We start from the raw sequence: 23,725 nt of genomic DNA, 5'->3' as shown, positions 1-23,725 counted from the left end.
AAACGGACTCTATATTCTAGACCTTGAAAGCCCTATCTATAACATTAGTACCAAGAGGTTCAAGTCAAATGACATGAACCAAACCTACCTCTGGCACCGTCGCTTAGGTCATATAAATGACAAGCGCTTATCCCAGCTCCATAAGGATGGTTTGCTGGACTCATTTGATTTTGAATCATATGAGATATGCGAGTCATGCCTACGAGGCAAGATGACCAAGACGCCCTTTAGTGGGCATAGCGAGAGAGCAACTGATTTGTTAGGACTCATACATAGTGATGTATGTGGCCCTTTCAATGTTGCTGCTAGAGGCGGTTATAGGTACTTCATCACATTTACTGATGATTTCAGTAGATACGGTTATGTGTACTTGATGACATATAAGTCTGAATCCTTTGAAAAGTTCAAAGAATTCAAGAATGAAGTACAGAACCAGCTTGGCAAGAGTATTAAGGTACTTCGATCAGATCGAGGTGGTGAATACTTAAGCCATGAGTTTCGTGACTACTTAGCTGAGTGTGGGATTTTATCTCAACTCACTCCTCCTGGAACACCACAGTGGAATGGTGTATCCGAAAGGAGGAATCATACTTTATTAGATATGGTACGATCTATAATAAGTCACACAGATCTTCCGACATATCTATGGGGATATGCTCTAGACACGGCAGCTATCATACTCAACCGAGTTCCATCAAAGGCCGTGATAAAGACACCATATAGGATATGGACTGGGAGAGATGCCCAGGTGTCTTTCATGAGGATTTGGGGTTGTGAGGCTTACGTACGACGTCAAGTCTCAGAAAAATTAGGACCCAAATCCGACAAGTGTTACTTTATTGGATATCCCAAGGAAACTAAGGGATATTACTTCTACATTCCGCACAAGATAGTTGTGGCAAGACTCGGGTCTTTCTAGAAAGGGACTTTGTTTCTAGAAAGACTAGTGGGAGCTTCGATCTTGAAGAAATTCAAGATGCAAACAATAGCACTAATGCCTCGATGGAAATTGAACTGGAACCACAAAGTGTTGTGGATGATGTTGTTCCACAAAGAGTTGAGGAACAACAACCGGTCAAGTAGACATACCTCTTCGCAGGTCCGATAGGGTACGTCGTCACCTGAGAGATACTCATTCTCTTGTCGACCATGATGACATTGTGCTAATAGAGGATGAGCCTACCACCTATCGTGAAGCTGTGATGAGACCAGATGAGAAATGGCTAGAAGCCATGAGATCCGAAATGGAATCCATGTACACCAACCAAGTATGGACTTTGGTTGATCCACCGGGGTAAAACCCATTGGGTGTAAGTGGGTCTTTAAGAGAAAGACCGACATGGATGGACTTATTTATAAGGGTCGCTTGGTAGCTAAAGGTTTCAAGCGATTCATGGTATTGACTATGATGAAACTTTTTCTCCAGTAGCGATGTTTAAGTCCATTCGGATCATGCTTGCTATTGCAGCCTACCATGACTATGAGATATGGCAGATGGATGTCAAAACCGCGTTTCTGAATGGAAACTTACTCGAGGATGTGTACATGACACAACCTGAGGGTTTTGTAGATCCACAGCATACTAGCAGAGTATGCAAGCTGCATAAGTCCATTTATGGATTAAAGCAAGCTTCTCGGAGCTGGAATCTTCGTTTTGATGATGCAATCAAACAGTTTGGTTTCATCAAGAACGAAGATGAGCCTTGTGTCTACAAGAAGGTTGTAGGGGATATAGTTGTCTTCCTCATATTATATGTGGATGACATACTACTCATTGGGAAGGACATCCCTATGCTTCAGTCTATCAAGACCTGGCTAGGGAGTTGCTTCTCAATGAAGGACTTAGGTGAGGCATCCCGCATTCTAGGGATACAGATATATAGAGATAGATCTAAGAGATTGCTTGGCCTAAGTCAGAGTACATACATTGACAAGGTACTCCTTCGGTTTGCCATGCAGAACTCCAAGAAGGGATTTCTACCGATGTCACATGGCGTGAGTCTTTCGAAGACTCAAGGTCCCTCTTCTAGAGAGGAGAGAGACCACATGGATCAGATCCCTTATGCCTCAGCCATAGGATCGATCATGTACGCCATGTTATGTACTCGACCTGATGTCTCGTATGCTTTGAGCATGACGAGCAGATACCAGTCAGATCCAGGTGAAAGTCACTGGATAGCGGTCAAGAATATTCTTAAGTACTTACGAAGGACTAAAGAATATTTCTTGATATATGGAGGCAATGATGAGCTAACTGTAAAGGGTTACAGTGATGCCAGCTTCTAAACCAATTAGGATGATTACCGATCGCAGTCAGGGTTCATGTTTTGCTTAAATGGTGGTGCTGTGAGCTGGAAGAGTTCGAAGCAGGACACAGTAGCTGATTCTACAACAGAAGCCGAGTATATTGGAGAGCGATTTGGATCCGCAAGTTCATTACTGAACTTGGGGTGGTTCCTAGCATCGCTGACCCGGTTGAGCTCTATTGTGACAACAATGGAGCTATAGCACAAGCGAAGGAACCTCGCTCACACCAGCGGACCAAGCATATACTACGGCGCTTCCATCTCATTCGAGAGATTATCGATAGAGGAGATGTGAAGATTTGCAGAGTACCTATAGAGGCTAACATCGCAGATCCCTTGACCAAGGCTTTGGCACAGAGGAAGCATGATGGTCACACTAGGTCTTTAGGCCTTAGAGCCTATACTGATTGACACTAGTGCTAGTGGGAGATTGTTAGTTAGAGCCCTAGAGCCAATCATTTGATGATTGTATGGACTCATGTATATCATATTCTTGTATATTAATAAAGACATTTGTTTGGTTATTATACTTATTTATATTAGTGCCAAATAAACTAAGTATAATAGCGTCCTTGAGTAGAAGGTTCATACCTATATCAATCGATTAGTTGAATCGATAGTGAGATGATATAGGGAACACTACTCTAAATCATTTCTAGTCGAGTATTAACATTCAGGAACAATGTTAATACAATAAGACTAGCATGTAGGTCAGCTCGATGACTTGATCTCACAAGTCATGGATATAGAGATATCAAGCTGACACATGGGTATGCATTAGAGAATGTATACTGAATGACCTGCCATGAGAAAGTATCATGGATCATTATATGAGTGTCATATACTTTCTCATGTGGCTATTAGTATGACTATTAGTCCTTAGACCTGAAGTCACCATGGATCCCTATATAAGGAGTTATGTACTTTGGTTTCGTCAAACGTCACCCGTAACTGGGTGGACTATAAAGGCGATTACTGGGTATATAACGAATTATGTAGAGGGATGTGAGTGATGTAGATGTGATCTATCCCTCCACGGGAGCGACATCGGTATTCTTGATAGAGTGAGACCACTAAGTGCATGGTCATGCCCAAATGAGTCAACATTAGATGTTGAGCTCATTTGATCGAGTGAGTCTACTTGGAGTTCAAGATTTAGATTGATTAGAGGATGACACGGTCTATGCCTCATATTGATCAATCTAGATGTCTAGGATAGAAGGACACTTGTCATTATTTTGTGAGGAGTCACAATTGGTAGTCACAAGGTGATGTCGGATCTCGACATTCTTGTAACTTGGGTAGTAATGATGTGTCGCTAGATACCGCTCATTACTTATGCTCCTAAATGGGTTTAGGGCATTGCCAACGTTACAAGAACCTATAGGGTCACACACTTAGGACAAATAGATGGAGATTAGGTTCATATGATGAACCAAGAGGATTAGATTTATTTGATAAATCAAATTGGATTAAGAGTAATACTAATTGGGCTAACTTGAGTTCGACTCAAGTTGATTCATGTATTTAATGAATCTAATTTAGATTATGACTTATTAAATCAATTTAATTTAATGAATTAGATTCATTATATTAAATTGGCTTGAATCAAATGGTTGGATTAGATCAACCATGGTAGAGATTGAGTCAAGTTTGACTTGACTAGAGAAGGAAGACCAAAGGTCAATTTTGACTTGACCTTTTGCCACCTCATTGGTGAGTTGGCATTAGGTGGACCAATGATGATATTCCACATCATCATGGATGCCACCTCATGGAAGTTACAAAGTCATTTTCTTATTAACTTCACATTAATTGCATTTAATGGGGAGTTACACTAGAAGAAAGTGGCCGGCCACTTTGTGAATGTGTGTGAATTCATTTTTCATTCAAGTGTGGTGAATCTTCCTCCTTCTTCCTCTCAAACTCTCCCTCTCCCTCTCCTCCTTGCTTGGCCGAATCTCACCAAGGTGCTAGCACACCTTTGTGTGAGGTTTTCTCCACCTACGTGTCCGTGTGGATACTTCTAGAGGACCGGCGCTTGACGGTCTAGAGATCCGGCAACTCCTTGGACGAGCGGGATAAGCGAAAGGCACGCTTCGAAGGTATAACACTTATCTAGTGTAGATCTAAAGGTTTTACAAACTCGTACAAGAAAAAAAATGTTTTTCAAAATTTTGTTTACGAATCTTTGCACGAGATCCATGGCTTTGGGTGACTCGGGGTTTCCGCGACGCGAAAAAGCGGTTTTCGCGGCCCGAAGAACCCAACACTCACATCACCGATCGGCTTCACCTTCTTCTATACAAAGTCATCGACCTAGAATGCCCTGGGAATCACTCGCCTATTGTAATTCTGCTTCATTCTTTGTCGGTACGCCATTAGCCGGACAACTGCTTTGGCTCGCGCCTCGTCTATCAGGTCCAGCTCCAGCTGCCTCCGCTCAGTGTTACTCACGTCGTACTGTTGCACCCGATCGGATTCCACTCCGACTTCCACGGGAACAACAGCCTCTCCTCCATACACCAAGTGGAAAGGCGTGACCCCCGTTCCCTCCTTAGGGGTAGTGTGAATCGCCCATAACACACCTGGGAGCTCATCTACCCAGCTGCCACCGATATGGTCAAGCCGAACTCGAAGAATCCACAAGATCTCCCAATTGGCGACTTCAGCCTACCCGTTGCTCTGAGGATAAGCCACGAAGGTGAAGTGTTGTTGAATGTCATATCCCTCGCACCATTCTCAGAACTGCTGTCTAACGAATTTCCGCCCATTGTCGGACACGAGCCATTGTGGAATGCCGAACCGGCATATTATGTGCTGCCAGATGAACTTTTTGACTATCTGCTCGGTTATTTTCGCGAGCGGCTCGGCTTCCACCCACTTTGAGAAATAGTCTACCGCTACTAGTAAAAACTTCCACTATCCAGTCGCCATGGGAAAGGGTCCTACAATATCCATGCCCCACTGGTTGAACGGGCAGGCTACTGTAGAGGCCTTCATCTCCTCCGTTGGGCGATGGGAGAAACTGTGATATCTTTGACAGGAAAGGCAAGTGGTGACGGTCCGAGTGGCGTCTTCCTGGAGGGTCAGCCAGAAATATCCAGCTAGCAGGATCTTTTTTACTAACGACCGGCCACCCGGGTGACCTCCGTAGGATCCTTGATGCACCTCCTTTAGTATATATTTCGCGTCTTCCGAGCTGACACACTTTAGCAGTGGATGGGAGAAAGCCTTCTTGTAGAGCTGGTCCCCTATAAGGGTGAACTGACCCGCTCTCCTTCTTAGTAACTGTGCCTCATCTCGATCGGACGGAGCAGCTCCTGATCGCAAGAACTCCACTATGGTCATCCTCCAGTCGTTCAGGAACGCGAGGCCCTCCATCCTGTCAATGTGAGCCACTAAGGATGCCTGCTTGATCGGTTGCTGGGTGACGATCGACGTTATCGAACTCGCTAGTTTCGCCAACTCATCTGCCACCTAATTCTCCGCTCGGGGGATCTTCTGTATGACAACCTCGCCAAAGTTGGTTTTGAGCTTGTCGAATGCCTCCGCGTACAGCTTCAGCCTGGTGTTGTTGATCTCGAAGGTTCCCAAGAGCTGCTGAGCGACCAACTGTGAGTCTGAATAAATTAACACCTTACTGGCTCCTACGTGCCGAGTGGCCTGTAATCTTGCTATGAGGCCTCATATTCCTCCTCGTTGTTGGTTGCGCGGTAATCCAACCGAATGGACAGATGCATCCGGTCTTCTTGTGGTGAAATCAGCAAAAGACCGATGCTGCTTCCCTGTCGTGTGGTTGGCCCGTCCACGTACACCCTCCAAGTGGCTATAGGCTCGGGGTTCTGCACTTCGGTGATGAAGTCCGTCAAGGATTGCGCCTTAATTGCCGTCCGGGACTAGTACTGTATGTCGAACTCGCTGAGCTCAGTTGTCCATTTGATCAATCATCTGGATGCCTCGGGATTAAGAAGTACTCTTCCCAAAGGGTTGTTCGTCATGACGACGATTATGTGCGTGAGAAAGTAGGGTCGGAGTCTCCGGGCGGCGAGGACTAACACGAAGGCAAGCTTCTCGAGACCAGTGTAGCAGGATTCAGCATCCTTTAGGATGTGACTCAGAAAATACACAGGCTGTTCTTTGCCATCTGGCCTTACCAATGCCAAGCCAACAGCATGCTCAGTGGAGGATAAGTATATGCGGAGCGGCTCGCCGATAGTCGGCTTGGCTAATACAGGTAAAGAATTTAGATAAACCTTCAAAGCTTCAAACGCCCGGTCGCATTCTTCGTCCCACTGGAATTTGGTGGCTCGGCGAAGAATCTTGAAAAAGGGCATGCTCCAGTTGGTCGTTTTGGAGATGAACTACGAGAGAGTCGTTATCCAACCGGTAAGGCGCTGTACTTCCTTCAAATTTCAGGGAGGTGGCATGTCCTGCAATGTCTTTACCTTGCTGGGGTTCGCCTCTATGCCCCGCTCGGTGACGATATAGCCCAAAAAGCGACCGCTCTTTGCTCCGAAGAGATACTTCTGAGGATTTAGCTTGACTCCGTACATCCTCAGTGTATGGAAGGTCTCCTCTATATATGCACATAGGTTGACCGCTCGGAGTGATTTAATAAGGATGTCATCCACGTATACCTCCAAGTTCCTCCCGATCTGCTTCCGGAACACCTTGTTCATGAGACGCTGATATGTGGCGTCGGCATTCTTCAGTTCAAATGGCATCACATTGTAGCAGTAGGTGTCGTCCGCCGTGATGAAACTTACTTTCTCTTGATCATTCCAGGCAAGTGGGACTTGGTGGTATCCCTGATAAGTATCCAACATGCATATCAATTTGCATCCCGCAGTTAAGTCCACCATTTGGTCAATTCAGGGTAGAGGGTAAAAGTCTTTCGGGCACGCCTTATTCAGATCTCAAAAGTCAATGCAGACCCTCCACTTGTTACCCGGCTTGGCGACCAAAACCACGTTCGCGAGCCAGCTCGGGAATTGCACCTCCTGTATATGGCCAGCCTCCAGAAGCTTCTCGACTTTCGCCTGGATGATGACCTTCTGCTCAGCACTAAAGTCCCTCTTCCTCTGCTTCACCGGCTGCGCGTCCAGCCGGACATGGAGCTTGTGCTGCGCAACGCTTGGCGAGATGCCTGGTAGCTCGTGTGTTGACTACGCAAAGACATCTTGGTTACATCACAGGCACTTGATCAATTCTTCCTTCTGGCTCGCTTCCAGGTAGGATGCAATGAATGTGGTTGCCTCCGGTCGGCCATCGTGGATCTGCACCTCTTCTTTTTCTTCATAAACTAAAGTTGGAGGCTTTTCAGTTATGGTGTTACCTCCAACCGCGGTGCTTTCCGAGCAGATCTTGACTCTGCTCGGACCATCTCCACATAGCATCGTCGGGCAGCCAGCTGATCTCCTCTAACTTCGCCCACCTTGTCCTCCACGGGGTATTTGATCTTCTGACAAAAAGGTTGAGACAATCGCCCGAAACTCATTGAGAGCTGGCCGGCCAAGTATCACGCTGTAGGCGGACGGGGCATCGACGACAATGAAGTTAGAGGTCCGCATCCTTCGAAGCGGCTCCTCCCCTAGCGATATAGCCAATCGGGTCTGGCCAACCGACAAAACCTCGTTGGCGGTGAATCCATATAATGGAGTTGTCATTGGAAGCAGCTCGGCTTGGTCGATTTGAAGTTGGTCGAATGCCTTCTTGAAAATAATGTTGACCAAGCTGCCTGTGTTAATAAATATGCGATGAATAGTATAATTTGCTATTACCGCTAGGATGATGAGGGTGTCATCGTGCGGCACTTCGACCCCTTCTAAGTCTCTGGGCCCGAAGCTGATCTCGGGTCCTTGCGCTCGCTCCTAGCTGCAGCCGACTGCATAGACCCTGAGCTGCCGAGCGTGTGACTTCCTTGCGCGGTTGGAGTCACCGCCTGTCGGCCCACCAGCAATGATACTGATCTCACCCTGGGCAATATTGCTCCTATTTTCTTCCTCTCGGACGAGGGGTCTCATTCGCTCTTGCGAGGCTCGGGGATTGACCCTCGGCTGATGATGTTGTTGCCGTTCGGGGGACTCCCTAGCCACTTGTCGCCCGGTACTCTGGTGTCGATGTCGTCAATCGGGCGAAGGTGATCGACGACAATAGCTTCTCAGCGCCGGGTGAGCAATCGGGTCGAGACTTAGATAGTCACGGGTGTTGTGGGTTGCTGACTGGTGAAGCGAACAAATCATGGGAGTCCATACTTTTCCTTTTTGCTTGGGTCGATCGACTGCCACATGTTGGATGACGTTGGACCTTGCCTCCTGATGAGGGTGTGCGCCCTTAGCAAGGGGTCCCCTTGGGGGTTGATGACTGGTCGGCGGTCTCCGCTCGGTCGAAGCTGAAGGCTCGGGTGGTGCTTCTTTCCTCCTGGCCACCTGAGCTTCCTCCATATTGATGTACTCGTTCACCTTCTTCAGTATGTGATCGTAGTCGTGGGACGGCTTTCGGATGAGAGAGCGGAAGAAATCCCCGTCGACTAGGCCCTAAGTGAAGGCATGCATCATTATCTCGGATGAGACCGTGGGGATATCCATGGCCGCCTGGTTGAAACGCTGGATGTAAGCTCGGAGGCTCTCTCTCGGCCCTTGCTTCATAGAAAATAAGCTAACGTTGGTCTTCTGGTAACATCGGATGTTGACAAAGTGGTGGAGGAACGTCATTCGGAAGTCTTTTAATCTCCGTACCGATCCGTCCGGCAACCTCCGAGGTGGTCGTCCGGGTCGGTTGTACTATTGTACTCTCCGATCGATAGAGGGGTGTAATGCTTCGAAAGTGGATCTTGTAGAATCGACTCAGAGAACTGGCGATTGATCCACTTGGGGGATAACTCGGTCTGAGGCATTTTCCCTTTCCTGGCATCCCGCACGGGCACTTCGTTGGATGACCCCTGGTTGGCTTGAGCTAGCTCAGACGACGTCTGGAACAAGGCTCGATGGAACGGAATAGGGGCGGGCGACGCATCTCCTGGTGTGCCGGTTTGACCTTTATTCTGTACCCAAGTGGAGTATTGTTTCAGTCGCTCTTCTTGCGTCGCTCGACCACCCGATGTCGAGGTCGCCTGCTGCGCCAGCCTTTCAGCCAACGCTTTCTGCTGCTACTCCGTAATTTTTTCTGCTATCACCTCGATAAGAGCGTTGAGCTCCTCTTAAGAAAGCGTCACAGTGTGCGGTCGTCCAGCTCCTTCCATTTTCTCCGCTCGGATTCAGGTGCGTTCCCACAGACGGCACCAATTTGATCCTGTCCGAGAGTCGAGTAGACGGACGTCGGGGACGTGGCGCTCTCTGCTAATTCCATGTAGACTTTGGGCTGACGTGGACTCTGGTGAACCTGCAGCAAAATCGAGCCGGGGAGGGGATCCCGGCGACGGCCCTCTGATGCTCAAGTTAGGCGAGAAGAAATTGAAGCAGAATAACGAGACAAAGAGCTACAGTAGATAATCATGCATACCTCCGTCGAAGTATGAGGGTCCTTATATAGGATCCCGGGAGGGCGCATGCATGCTTCCTGAGGTGTGCACGCTCCTCAAAGCATACATCAAAATGGACGTCAGAAAAGTGTGTCTGACTCCATACCGCAACCGTCCGAGCATATCTCCAACATGATAGTAGAAACTTCTATCGTACGATCTTCTGTCCAGTCTGGTCGCCGACCATGCTGTCTGTCGGCGGCGCATGTCTCGAGAAGGATATCACAAGCTGTCTATTTTGTCCTCTTCTCTTGTCTGTTACTAGGCCGAACTGGTGAGCCGCTCGGTCGCATACTCGAACAGGCATGCAGCCTTAGTCGTTCGGTAGCTCGGCCGAGCGGACTTGCCGGTCGGCGCATCGCCTCTTTTATACGAAATCCCCTGAGCGTCGGAAACCCGACCTGTGATCAAGTTGTCTTCGCGCCGACCTGGGCGCTATTAAGGCCGATTGGCGAGGTGACCTTCCCGCTCGACCAAAACATTGGTCTGCCCATCTTGACTTTGACTTCCACGTGTCGTTGACCATTGTACGGTCGGGCCCCCTCTTTTACCACCTAATCATATATATATATATATATATATATATATATGTAATATTTTTAAAAATATAACTTTATTTTTTAAATAAAATGTCAAATATTTTAAATTTTCTTTAAATTTTTTAATTTAAAATAAAATTTTCACTATAAAAAATTTTAGGGGTATTTTTGATTAAAAAAATTTCGTTGATCCCAGAATCAAGAAAAACCTCACTTTCTAAGGTTTTCTCACTACAAAAAAATTACAGTTTGGGGATGAATTTTGGGATAAATTTATAAAATATTTTCGTTGCAAAAATTTTTGGGACGAAATTTGCGACGAAAAAATTTTTGTCCCAAAATTCTCATTGCACACTTGGGGATGAATTTGGGGATGAAATTTGTGACAAATAGTATTTTGTCGCCAAGTTTGCAACAAAAATAATATTCATCGCAAATTGCTATAAAATTCGGGATGAATTTGGCGACAACATTGGCAATGAATGTAAAATTTGTCGCCAAATTTGTTGCAAATTCTGCAACAAAAATGAAATTCGTCGCAAAATTGACATTGGCCAAATTGCAACGAAAACAAATTTTTGTTCCAAATTTACAACAAATTTGGCAACGAAAATAAAAGAAATTAGGATCTATGAAAAAAAACTTTCGTCCCAAATTTTGTTCCAGAATCTAGGACGAATATGTGAATTTGTTTCAAATTATGCAACAAAAATGTTATTCGTTGCAAAATTGTCTGAAACGAAAACAACTAGTTTAGGATGAATAATATTTTTGTTGTAGAATTTGCAATGAATTTGGAAACAAAAATAATAATATAAAAATTTATGATCTGTGACAAATTAATTTCCGTCCCAAATTTGCAACAAATTTGGTGATGAAAATAAACAAAAAAAATTGTATTATGCGATAAATTAATTTTCATCCCAAATTTTGTTATAGAATCTGGGACAAATTCACAGATGTGAATTTTGTTGATTAAGTGTGAATGGAGAAGAGGTGGAAGAGAAGAAGCTCCATTGTGAATAGGACTTTAGTCCCACATTGGGAGTTTCAAGGTACTTTTGTTGGTTTATATTGATTCACATACATTGAGGATGTGAACAAATGCATGGGAAGAGGCTCTCTCTCACGCGTGGGTGTGCAGGGGGGTGTAAATCCAGGGCTCGGATTGCACTGAACCAAGTTGACTCGAGCGTGACCTATGCACACGAATGTCATTCCGGTTGGGGCAAAAATTTGCCCAAGTGGAACAACTAACATTTTGCCACGTAAATTTTTTTGCTGCTTGTGTAACGGATGCATTAATGAAAGATTAATGCAGAATCAAAACGGCCAAGTGAAAGTAATGATCATGGTCTTGAGCTCTTATATAAGGAGGCTGCGACCATAGGCAAAAGGTTACTCGAGCGTGACCTATGCACACGAATGTCATTCCGGTCGAGGTAAAAATTTGCCCAAGTGGAACAACCAACATTTTGCCACATAAATCTTTTTGTTGCTTGTGTAACGGATGCATTAATGAAAGATTAATGCAGAATCAAAACGGCTAAGTGAAAGTAATGATCATGGTCTTGAGCTCTTATATAAGGAGGCTACGACCACAGGCAAAAGGGTTACGGAGATAACACAGTGAAGCAAGCAGAAGCTCTCCACCTTATTCCCCTCCTCTGTCGCGCAATTCCTGCTCAGCAGAGCGCTTGTGATAGCGTTCAGGTACCACTCAGTTCGCCATGACCACCAGTGCTTGGTGGAGTTCACGGTCGCGACCGTTGTATCGAGCGTGACCTATGCACACGAATGTCATTCCGGTCGAGGCAAAAATTTGCCCAAGTGGAACAACCAATATTTTGCCACATAAATCTTTTTGTTGCTTGTGTAACGGATGCATTAATGAAAGATTAATGCAGAATCAAAACGGCCAAGTTAAAGTAATGATCATGGTCTTGAGCTCTTATATAAGGAGGCTGCGACCACAGGCAAAAGGGTTACGGAGATAACACAGTGAAGCAAGCAGAAGCTCTCCACCTTATTCCCCTCCTCTGTCGCGCAATTCCTGCTCAGCAGAGCGCTTGTGATAGCGTTCGGGTACCACTCAGTTCTCCATGACCACCAGTGCTTGGTGGAGTTCACGGTCGCGACCGTTGTATCGAGCGTGACCTATGCACACGAATGTCATTTCGGTCGAGGCAAAAATTTGCCCAAGTGGAACAACCAACATTTTGCCACATAAATCTTTTTGTTGCTTGTGTAACGGATGCATTAATGAAAGATTAATGCAGAATCAAAACGGCCAAGTTAAAGTAATGATCATGGTCTTGAGCTCTTATATAAGGAGGCTGCGACCACAGGCAAAAGGGTTACGGAGATAACACAGTGAAGCAAGCAGAAGCTCTCCACCTTATTCCCCTCCTCTGTCGCGCAATTCCTGCTCAGTAGAGCGCTTGTGATAGCGTTCGGGTACCACTCAATTCGCCATGACCACCAGTGCTTGGTGGAGTTCACGGTCGCGACCGTTATATCCTGGGAAACAGACGACCCGAGTAAACCTTGAAGTACAACCAGAGGTGGGCGAATCTGTTTCAAGGAAACTGCTATTTGCAGGCCTCGGTCAGCTCGCCCGGTAGGTCTCTTTGTCCGACCTACGACCTTACTGCCCGATCGGCCTTTCTACTATGCAGATCTGGTCTTCTGGTCTATCAATTCTGCTCTAACTGATCTGGTCTGCCGCTCTGCAGGCCTACTCGACTGCTCTGGTCTGCCGCTCTGCATACCTGGTCTTCTACTCTGCAGACTTGGTCTTCCACTCTGGTCTACCACTCTATAGACCTACTCTTCCGCTCTGCAGACTTAGTCTTCCGCTCTGGTCTGCCACTCTGCAGACTTGCTCTTCCGTTCTGCAGACATGCTCTACCGCTCTGCAGACCTGCCCTGTCGCTCAGCTCTACTGCGTTACGAAAACCAGCCCCTGCTGGCAGCCTGAGATTATCCGCTCAGGTCATTTCGACTGTAAGTTGAATTTAAATTCCGTGTAAGTTTTAAATTCAACTAAGTTCTCTAAAATCTCCGGCAACAGATTATTTTGTTTCTAACAAATTTGTCCCAGATTGTGGGACGAATTCTGAGATGAATTTGTGAATTCATCCCAGATTATGGGATGAATCTGTGAATTCGTCCCAAATTCTAGGATGAATCTATGAATTCATCCTAGAATTTGGGACGAAAATTAATTTGTCACAAAATTATCGATACACAGTAAATTACAATAATTTGGCGACAAAAAAAATGTGTCGCCAAATTCATCCCTAAATCCAAAAAATTCCAGCAGAACTAATTTTTTTTATGTAATTTCCATTCAAATACATATCACAACAAAATTAAATACAACATCATAAACATTCAACACAGCCTAATTAACATTATCCCATCCTATTTAACATATATACACATCTATTAATATTTGAAATCAATTTTACAATAATACAAATCCAAAACTTCTCAAAAAGTTATACAAGAACTTTCTTCTTCAAGACTCCAAAATCTAATACAAGTCAAATAGTACAAAAAGTAATACAAATCCAACACCTCCTAAACGTTATACAAGTTTTTTCAAAATAAATAATACATACATGAACTCATTCCCATATAATCTTTTTTCTTGAATAAAAATATACAAACAAACCAGATCATTTCTAATAAGAAAGATAATTACTTAAATTATAAAGTTAGAGTGATATTAGAGGTTCTCAATTGGCTTGAATATCAATATGTATGTCTTGCTACTTACAAATAATGTAGCACGATGAATTTAAATGCATTTGTCACCAATTTGTTATTTTTTCTGCCCTTATGGTTCATATGCAAACATGAAACATTAATTATTTTAATTGATAACTACTGCATTAAGAATTAAATGAATTTTTTTTTGTTCACAAGTAAGTAATGTTTTTAGCAAGCTTTGAACTCAGGAGTGTTTTCAAACAATAATTCTACTTTGCAATCCTTGCCAAGAAACACTATGCTTGCAAGTCCTACAATTCAGCACCTTCCTCTCCACCTTCCTTTTCACTAGCTACAAATATCCTAAACATGTTGCAACCTATTTCACTAGTTTGCATGTCCTTTTGCTGTAGCGATCATTACTCGGGAATCGTTAATTATTTAAACCAAACAGGGTTTTCATTAATAACCTTAGCTAGATAACCAAGGTTATCTAGGATAACTCCCAACTCATAATGTATATCCAAAATGCTACATAAGGACCTAGAGATATCGGAATTTTATAAAATAAGTTTCTATGTATTTGTTTTATTCTTAAAATGACCTCATCCATAATTTTAACCCAATCAATTGAGTGTGATAATTTTTTTAATACAAATTAGGTCATATACAAAAACAAAATTACAACAATCAATTTATTGCATCAAAATTATAGATGAGGTCATTTTTATGATCAGGAGAATAATACAAAAAATAAGAACTTGTTTTATAAAATTCTGATATCTCTAGGTCTATATTTAGGCCTTCTAATTTTTTAAATTTTTTTTTTTTTTTGAATCTGGGACGAATTCAGGATTAGTTCCAGATTGAAAAAAAAATAAAAATTTAAAAAAAATAGAAGGCCTAAATTTGATCAAGAGAATAATACAAACTCATAGAAACATTTTTTAATGAAATTTTGATATCTCTAGGTTCATATTTAAGCCTTTTATTTTTATTTTTTTTATTTAAATCTAAGAAGAATCCTAGATTCGTCCCAGATTCTAGGACAAATCCTAGATTCATTCCAAAATCTGTGATAGATCTAGGATTCGTTCCATATTCAAATAAAATAAAATAAAAAATTTATAAATATTAGAAGGTCTAAATATAGACCTAAGATATCATAATTTCATAAAACAAGTTATTATGTGTTAATATTATTATCCTGATCATGAAAACAACCTCATCTATAATTTTTACCCAATAAATTGAGTGTGGTAATTTGTTTAACACAAATTAGGTCATATACAAATAAAAAATTACCACACTCAATTTATTATGTCAAAATTATGGATGAGGTTGTTTTTATGATTAAGAGAATAATACGAATCATAGGAACTTGTTCCATATTTAGGCATTCCGATTTTTGTTCAACTCATAATGTATCTCTAGGTTTCATGAACAATCACTTAGAATTTTGACCAACTCATAATGTATATCCAAAATCCTAAATATGGAGATAGAAATATCAAAATTTCATAAAACAAGTTTCATGGATTCGTATTATTCTCTTAATCATAAAAATGACCTCGTCCATAATTTTGACCCAATCAATTAAGTGTGATAATTTTTTTAATACAAATTAGGTCGTATACAAATAAAAAAATTAACACAATCAATTTATTGTATCAAAATTATGGATGAGATCATTTTTATGATCAAAAGAATAATACAAATATATAGGAACTTGTTTCATGAAATTTTGATATCTCTAGGTCCATAGTTAGATCTTTTATTTTTTAATATTTTATTTTATTTTATTTTATTTGAATCTGGGATGAAACTAGGATTTGTCCCAGATTCGAAAAAAAATTAAAAGAAATTTAAAAAAATAGAAGGCCTAAATATGGACATAGAGATATTGGAATTTCATAAAACAAGTTCCTATGAGTTCATATTATTCTCCTAATCATGAAAATGAACTCATCCATATTTTTGACCCAATAAATTGAGTGTGGTATTTTTTTTAAACACAAATTAGGTATTATACAAATAAAAAATTACCACACTTAATTTATTAGGTAAAAATTATGGATGAGATCAATTTCATGTCAGAAGAATAATACGAACTCATATAAACTTGTTTAATGAAATTTTGATATTTCTAGGTCCATATTTAAGATAAAATTAAAAAATATAAAAATTAGAAGGTCTAAATATGGACATAGATATATCAGTCATCCATAATTTTGACTCAATCAATTGAGTGTGATAATTTTTTTAACGTAAATTATGTCTTATATAAATAAAAATTTACCACACTAAATTTATTATGTAAAAATTATGGATGAGGTCATTTTCATGATTAGAAGAATAATACGAACCCATAGGAACTTATTTCATAAAATTCTAACTCTAGGCCCATATTTAGGCCTACTATTTTTTGTAAAATTTTTATTTTATTTTATTTGAATCTGGGATGAATCCAGGATTCGTCCTTGATTGGAAAAAAATTATAAGGCCTAAATATGGACCTAGAGATTTCAAAATTTATGAAATAAGTTCCTATGAGTTCATATTCTTCTCCTGATCATTATAATATTTTCATCTATAATTTTGACCTTCTATATTGAGTATGGTGATTTTTTAAAATGAATTAGGTCAAATTTGGCTTTAAAAAACACTAAACTCACAATTTTGGGATGAAAATTAATTTGTTGCAAATCACAAATTTTTTTAAATTATTATTTTCATCGCCAAATTTGTCCAAAATTTACAATGAAAATAATATTCACCACAAGAGTTGTTCTTATCACAAAGTTGACTATGAGAATTTTGTGATGAATATAAGTTCTATAATATAATTGGTGACGAATTTGATGAAAAAATTATAATTCGTTGCCAATTTTATCACCAAATTCATCCCCAATTTTGTAGTAATTTTATGATAAATATTATTTTTGTTGCAAAATTGGCAATGAATTTGGCGACAAAAATATTATTCGTTACTATTTTCGTCCCCAAATTTGTCACCAAGTTGGTAACGAGAATTTTGGGACAAAAATTTTTTTGTCACATAATTCATCCCAAAAATTTTTACAATGAAATTTTTTTTATAAATTCATCCCAGAATTCCTCCCTAAACACTGTATTTTTTATAGTGCATGTAACCAGAAGGGAAGGACTAATTAATTGAAATATGGACCTAGATATATCAGAATTTCATAAAATAAATTTTTATTGGTTCATATTATTCTCCATCATGAAAACAACCGCATCCATAATTTTGACCCAATCAATTGAGTGTAGTAATTTTTTTAACACAAATTATGTCTTATACATATAAAAATTTACCACACTAAATTTATTGTGTCAAAATTATGGATGAGGTCATTTTCATGATTAGGAGAATAATACAAACTCATAGGAACTTATTTCATGAAATTCTAATAACTCTAGGCCCATATTTAGGCCTACTATTTTTTGTAAAATTTTTATTTTATTTTATTTGAATCTAGGATGAATCCAGGATTCGTCCCAGATTGAAAAAAAAAAATTAAAGGCCTAAATATAGACTTAGAGATATCAAAATTTTATGAAATAAATTCCTATGAGTTCATATTCTTCTCCTGATCATTATAATGTTTTCATCTATGATTTTGACCTAATATATTGAGTGTGGTGATTTTTTAAAATGAATACGTCAAATTTGGCTTAAAAAATCACTAAAATCACAATTTTGGGACGAAAATTAATTTATCGCAAATCACAAATTTTTTAAATTATTATTTTCATCGCCAAATTTGTCCAAAATTTACGATGAAAAAATATTCACCACAAGAGTTGTTCTTATCACAGAGTTGACTATGAGAATTTTGTGATGAATATGAGTTTTGTAATAGAATTGGTGACGAATTTGATGATAAAATTATAATTCGTTGTCAATTTCATCACCAAATTCGTCCCCAATTTTGTAATAATTTTACGATAAATATTATTTTTGTTGCAAAATTGGCAATGAATTTGGCAACAAAAAATATTATTCGTTGCTATTTTCATTCCCAAATTTGTCGCCAAGTTGGTAACGAGAATTTTAGGACAAAAATTTTTTCGTCGCAGAATTCATCCCAAAAAATTTTTACAATGAATTTTTCTTTTATAAATTCATCCCAAAATTCTTCCCTAAACACTGCATTTTTTATAGTGCATGTAACTAGAAGGGAAGGACTAATTAATTGATAATTGTCTAGATTCACTAATAATGGAAGATTAATTTAATATGAGTTAAATGCTAATTTGTTAAAATTAATATAAAGAGTAGATTAATAGAGTAAAAAAAATCTAATAAAAGGTTAATTAAATCTTTATTTTGGACCAAATTAGAAGAATTATGTGAATGTGTTCCTAATTGATTCTATACGTGGCAAAAGGCAATTCGTTCACCCCAGCGCCCCCGTCAGCCTATTTTTAGACTAACACGGAGGAGCTAAATTACGGGTGGTTACTAGCCATTAGTGTAGGTGCCTAAGGTATGGGGGAAGGCATGGACACGGCAAGTTTCGACCTCAAGACCTCATATGACAACACCTCATGTTTTAATCATCGCATCGCCTTGAAGGGACCTAATTGATTCTATATGGAACTTAGGATCAATAGATAAGATTGAATATATGTTATCAACAAATGTTGGATTAGATCTTAACGAATCTAATGGATGAGATGGGATCTCATCATCAGCCATTGCATTAGATCTTAATGAATCGATCTAATTGACATCGTCATCATGTGGATGAATGCTAATTCACTAAGAAGTTGGTTAGTGGATTATCGAGTTTGATAGGCTCAAAAAACAACTTAGGAGGTGCTTGATTTAGGGGAATAAGAGTGAGGAATGGGAAAGAAATTGAATGTGAGTGTTTGGTTTGGGAGATTAGTGGTGGATCTTACGGAATCAATCTCCTAAATATGGGAATGGGTTGTTACTTAGTAAACTGTGTGTGTGTGGGGGTGGGGGGATAAAACTCCCTCATTCTCATTCTCCATTTCTATCATTCTCATGCCTATTCTGATTCCCTTCGGCGAACCAAGCACCCCATAATATACCAAGATGAAAAAGATTACTCTTATCAAGCGCCCTTCTTGGAGGGCTTGAGGTCCTCGAGCCATTCACAACTGCTTCCTAGAGGTCATAATCATCGTAGAAGGACAGTTCCATGGCGGATCAACTTGGGGGAATCAGATTTCAAATGACACACCATTTACTGCGGTAGTGGAAATGTCCGAGTTGAAAGTCGACTACCTAGGGTTTTAGTAAAATGGAGATCGATTGATAAATTTATATTGAGTAGAAAAATATTAAACAGTAAAGGATTTAACCAATTCAATTTATTACTTCAATATTTAGAAATTATAAAAAATTTTTGACTTGTTACTTCGTCAAATAAATATTATAAAGTAAAATGTCATTTAAAAATAAAGTGAAACTTGCATATTTTTTTTTTACATATGAAGTCAAATGGTATTTCACTGTGCCAGTTTTATAACCAAAGTTGATAATTATATATTACTTTATAATTAATAATTGCTGAAGTAATCAATGGCGAAGTCTATCAATCAAATTCACATAGTGACATAAAATGTATTGCTAAATCTAATCACTTTTACTCTCTATTGGGACTATTCATGTCATTAGGGGTGAATAGACATGTAGTAAAATGATACAAATACGAAAACAAACACAAACACAACACAAACTATTTTTTGTGGTTTGGAACCCATGGTTCCTATTTTGTAGCCTATCCTAGTGATACTCAACTGTATCTTCTCCTTATCAAATACCTTTTAAAGGAAGAAAAGTCATTGATGTTGGGGTTGTAGGATTGCAAATAAAATCTCATATTGAAAATACATGGAAAAGATCATGGACTTATGAGAAAAAGATATCTCTATTGGTATGAGATATTTTGGGTAGAATCTAAAAATAAAATAATGAGGACTTAGACCCAGTGGACAATATCATATAATTGTGGAGATATCTAAATTTTTTTGGTCCTAACAATTAGTATCAGAACCCAGACTACCAGAATGTCTAACTGTCGACTGTTCATAAGAGTTATAGTCTAATCAAACCATGTGAATAAAATGTTAACCTCGAACAAAGGAAGTGGGGGCTCCCATATCCAAATCAAGAGAACCAAATACCAGGCAGAGAAACCTTAGTTGTGGCTAGGCAAGGAAAACCTAGTAAGTCAGTTGGATTGAGGGCAAGGAAATTCTAACAGGTCGAGTGGGTCGAGGGGAAAGAAGACCTAGTAAGTCAGTTGGATCGAGGGGCAAGAAAACCTGGTGGGTTGAGGATCCATCAAATGGATAGGCTTTTCCCTTGAGGGGGTTTGCGGTCCTTCGTTTGAGGAGAGATTATTGGGGTTGCAAGGTTACAAATAAAGTCTCACATTAAAAACACATGAGAAAGATCATGTGCTTATAAGGAAAAAGATATCTCCATTGGTACTAAGCATTTTGGATAGAGCCCAAAAATAAAACCATAAGGGCTTAGTTTTAAAGTAAACAATATCATACCATTATGAAAATATCTAAATTCTTTCGGTCCTAACACTTGCATCATCCATTCTTACAAACAATATAAGTTAAAAATAATGAAATCAAAAGAATCAAAACAAATAAGTTTACACAAATGAAGTTAGCTTTGCTCACTGTTGATCACTTTAGTTTACTTCTTGAGGTCTGAACTGTTCATCACCATCAGTCGATTGCTTCACTACATTTGACTATTGCACCTGTAGAACAACTCTTATCAACTCTAGTTTGAGCAAGAATAGTTAGCTATTATTATTCACCAATCGATTGGTGTCCAAACAATTGAGTGCTACAACTGACTCATAATTTGTTCAATACAATAATGCCAACAATTGATTGTTTTTATTCATTAATCGATTGATTCCAATTAATCGAGACATTTAAGTTCAAAATATTATGTTTATTACTTTAACATCAGCAATCGAATGTTAATGTTCATCAATCAACTAATTTGGGATCAATTGAGTGTACCAATCGAGCTCTAAACTTTTTTCCCATTGTTACAATGCAATCTATCGATTGATCAAACTCTTTGATTGATTGTACTGTAGCAAAAAAAAAAATACTACAATAGTAGATCAATAATGTTTATCAATCAACAATTATTATAAATAATAAAAAAAATGATAATGTCAGTTACCCTCATTTGCTTCACTAAATTTGACCGTTGCACCTACAGAACAACTCTAGTTTGACCAAGAATAGTTAGCTATTATTATTCACCAGTTGATTGATGTCCAAACAATTGAGTGCTACAACTGACTCGTAATTTGTTCAATACAGTAACGCCAACAATTGATTGTTACTATTCATTAATCGATTGATTCCAATTAATTGAGACATTTAAGTTCAAAATATTATGTTTATTACTATAACATCATCAATCAACTAATTTAAGATCAATTGAGTATAACAATCAAGCTCTAAACTTTTTTCCCACTGTTACAATGCAATATATCGATTGATCAAACTCTTCGGTCGATTGTACTGTAGCAAAAATATTACAATAGTAGATCAATAATGTTCATCAATCAACAATTATTATAAATAAAAAAATGATAATCCCAGTTAACCTCATTGACTATCCTTGGGGGTGACCGACCCAGCCCCACGGAAATTTCCCATTGGCCACTAGGGTAAATCAGGAAGCGCACATGGCGACCAATTCAGAAGCCCAACATCCTTTTGGTTACGCCCTCCATTTGGAGGAAAAATTCCTGCAAATACGCCGTAACAAAGGTTCGAACCGCGGGTGCCTGGGTGACAATCTGGATGTCCTACCACGACAGCATAGTCCCGAGGACAACAATTATTATAAATAGACAATTATAGCAATTGATTGATTTTGTTCATCAATCGATTATTAATATAATTGAGACACTGTTCATGGAATTCATATGTGCCAAAGGATCCTTATGCCTTTGAAACTTTCTTATACGATTAGTATCGGTTAACCCTGATTTACTAGGTCTTATCTTTGCCTAATATCCGATTGACTTCAATCTACTAGAACTTTACCTGCGTAGCATCCAATCAACCTTATCCTACTCAGACATCTCATTCGACTAACAAATATATTACTCAAATATCAAAATTCAACGAAATTCAATTCGAGTCAATTTGAGATTGATCAATTGAGCTTGGTCAACCTTACTATTGACTAGAGATCGATTGTACCAACACTCTCAATCATTCCTCTTCTCTCCGGTGGTGTATATGAACCTCTTATGTTACAATAGTGGTTTACCCCTTCCTCCCTCCGATGCAAGGAACTAGCACCTCTTAGCTACTAGAGGTATTAAGTTATGTGGACAAAGTAAAAGGAGTGATTTTTATTTCATCTACTTGAGGTATGAATTTAAGCTTGTTCCATTTTATCTATTGGTTTGAAAAATATATGCTTTTCGCTCACACTAATTCACTTTCCCTTCATAGAAATCCCCTTCATATATTTCTTGAACTGATCACTTAGGTTATTGTTCTTCATGCTGTTGATCAAAGTAATTAGCACAAGTGGGTCTTTCCTTTCCTCACAATCACTTTATTGTCACGTTGTATTGTCATATTCAAGCTCATCTACGACATGATTAAGAACTCTCAAAATATATTGAATTCTTATACCAAATTTGCAACCTATGTACCATAATATCAACCTCAATTTGAATAATCTAACTCCACAAGTTACCAAAAATATCTTGTCATTTTTATTTCCATTTCCCAAATTTTGGCTTCTCATGTTTTTCACAATAACTTTCTTATAGTTTGGAAAAAGAAACTTAAAATGATGATATTGAATTATTTTTAAAAAATAAAAAATAATAATAATGGATCGAAAAGGGGAGGCAATTAAAGTGAAAAATGATGATACCCTTTGGGGACAAAGCCAAATATTCCCTAAACATGATAGTAATAAGATGGCTATCCTCATCAGGTGTTTTTTATAATCCATTTGCAGAGTATGTGAAGGAAGATATAAATCATAAGGTCAATTTATAATCGACAATTAAATAGTTAAAGGATGAAAAACATTTTCCTCTGATATTAATTATAAGTCCATCAAAAATTAATCTATGTCCAATTATAACATGAACGGGGCACTATAGCCCCTAGGGTTATGGTATAACGGTTAACGATTTAGGTTATCATTTAAGGATCTATAGTACAATTTTCAACTATGACATATTTGTAAAAAAAAATTTAAATAAGACCTACAATTAATGAATATTGAGTTTTTGAATATTTTCTGATTTATTTTTATCATCGATGAAAAAATTCTATAGAATTAAATTAATTATCCTAAAATCAACCAATAAGACTAATTAAATATATCATATGAACAGGACACCCCATGGGTCGTTTTCCATAGTAAAATAAATATAGACAACCCAACGCAACGCAGTACCGTATAAATAATATTGCCAACAAAACGAACGCAAAAGTATGAGAGGAGAAGATAAGACAAAGCGACGCCAGAAAATTCTAACTGTGACATTAAATAAATAAATAAATAAATCTCAACTCTTCGATCCGTACGATGTTTGCTTCTCTGTCTTCTCCCTGCT

The 23,725-nt window shown here is 39.2% G+C and overlaps 1 protein-coding gene across 1 annotated transcript; it reads right to left on the bottom strand.

The window, feature by feature from the left end:
- Positions 1-6,721: 6,721 nt before the first annotated feature.
- On the bottom strand, positions 6,722-8,332 carry LOC122055117. Its single transcript, XM_042616504.1, has 5 exons — positions 8,248-8,332; positions 7,832-8,046; positions 7,645-7,770; positions 7,244-7,474; positions 6,722-7,117 (listed from the first exon to the last, which is right to left on the bottom strand). The coding sequence occupies exons 1-5, from the start codon at positions 8,330-8,332 to the stop codon at positions 6,722-6,724; spliced, it is 1,053 nt and encodes a 350-aa protein (XP_042472438.1).
- Between the last annotated feature and the right edge of the window lie 15,393 nt (positions 8,333-23,725).

The sequence above is a fragment of the Zingiber officinale genome, chromosome 3B, assembly GCF_018446385.1.
Source record: "Zingiber officinale cultivar Zhangliang chromosome 3B, Zo_v1.1, whole genome shotgun sequence".
Taxonomy (NCBI): domain Eukaryota; kingdom Viridiplantae; phylum Streptophyta; class Magnoliopsida; order Zingiberales; family Zingiberaceae; genus Zingiber; species Zingiber officinale.
This window is presented reverse-complemented; position numbering and strand designations above follow the sequence as displayed.

What these genes read in the sequence shown, in the direction of transcription:
- LOC122055117 (XM_042616504.1), bottom strand. Translation starts at nt 8,332, where the DNA reads ATGAGACCCCTCGTCCGAGAGGAAGAAAATAGGAGCAATATTGCCCAG. An exon ending in TGCTGGTGGGCCGACAGGCG is followed by an intron (nt 8,047 to 8,247) that starts GTGACTCCAACC and finishes TTATTAACACAG; the next exon opens with GCAGCTTGGTCAACATTATT. An exon ending in ATGCCCCGTCCGCCTACAGC is followed by an intron (nt 7,771 to 7,831) that starts GTGATACTTGGC and finishes CCTTTTTGTCAG; the next exon opens with AAGATCAAATACCCCGTGGA.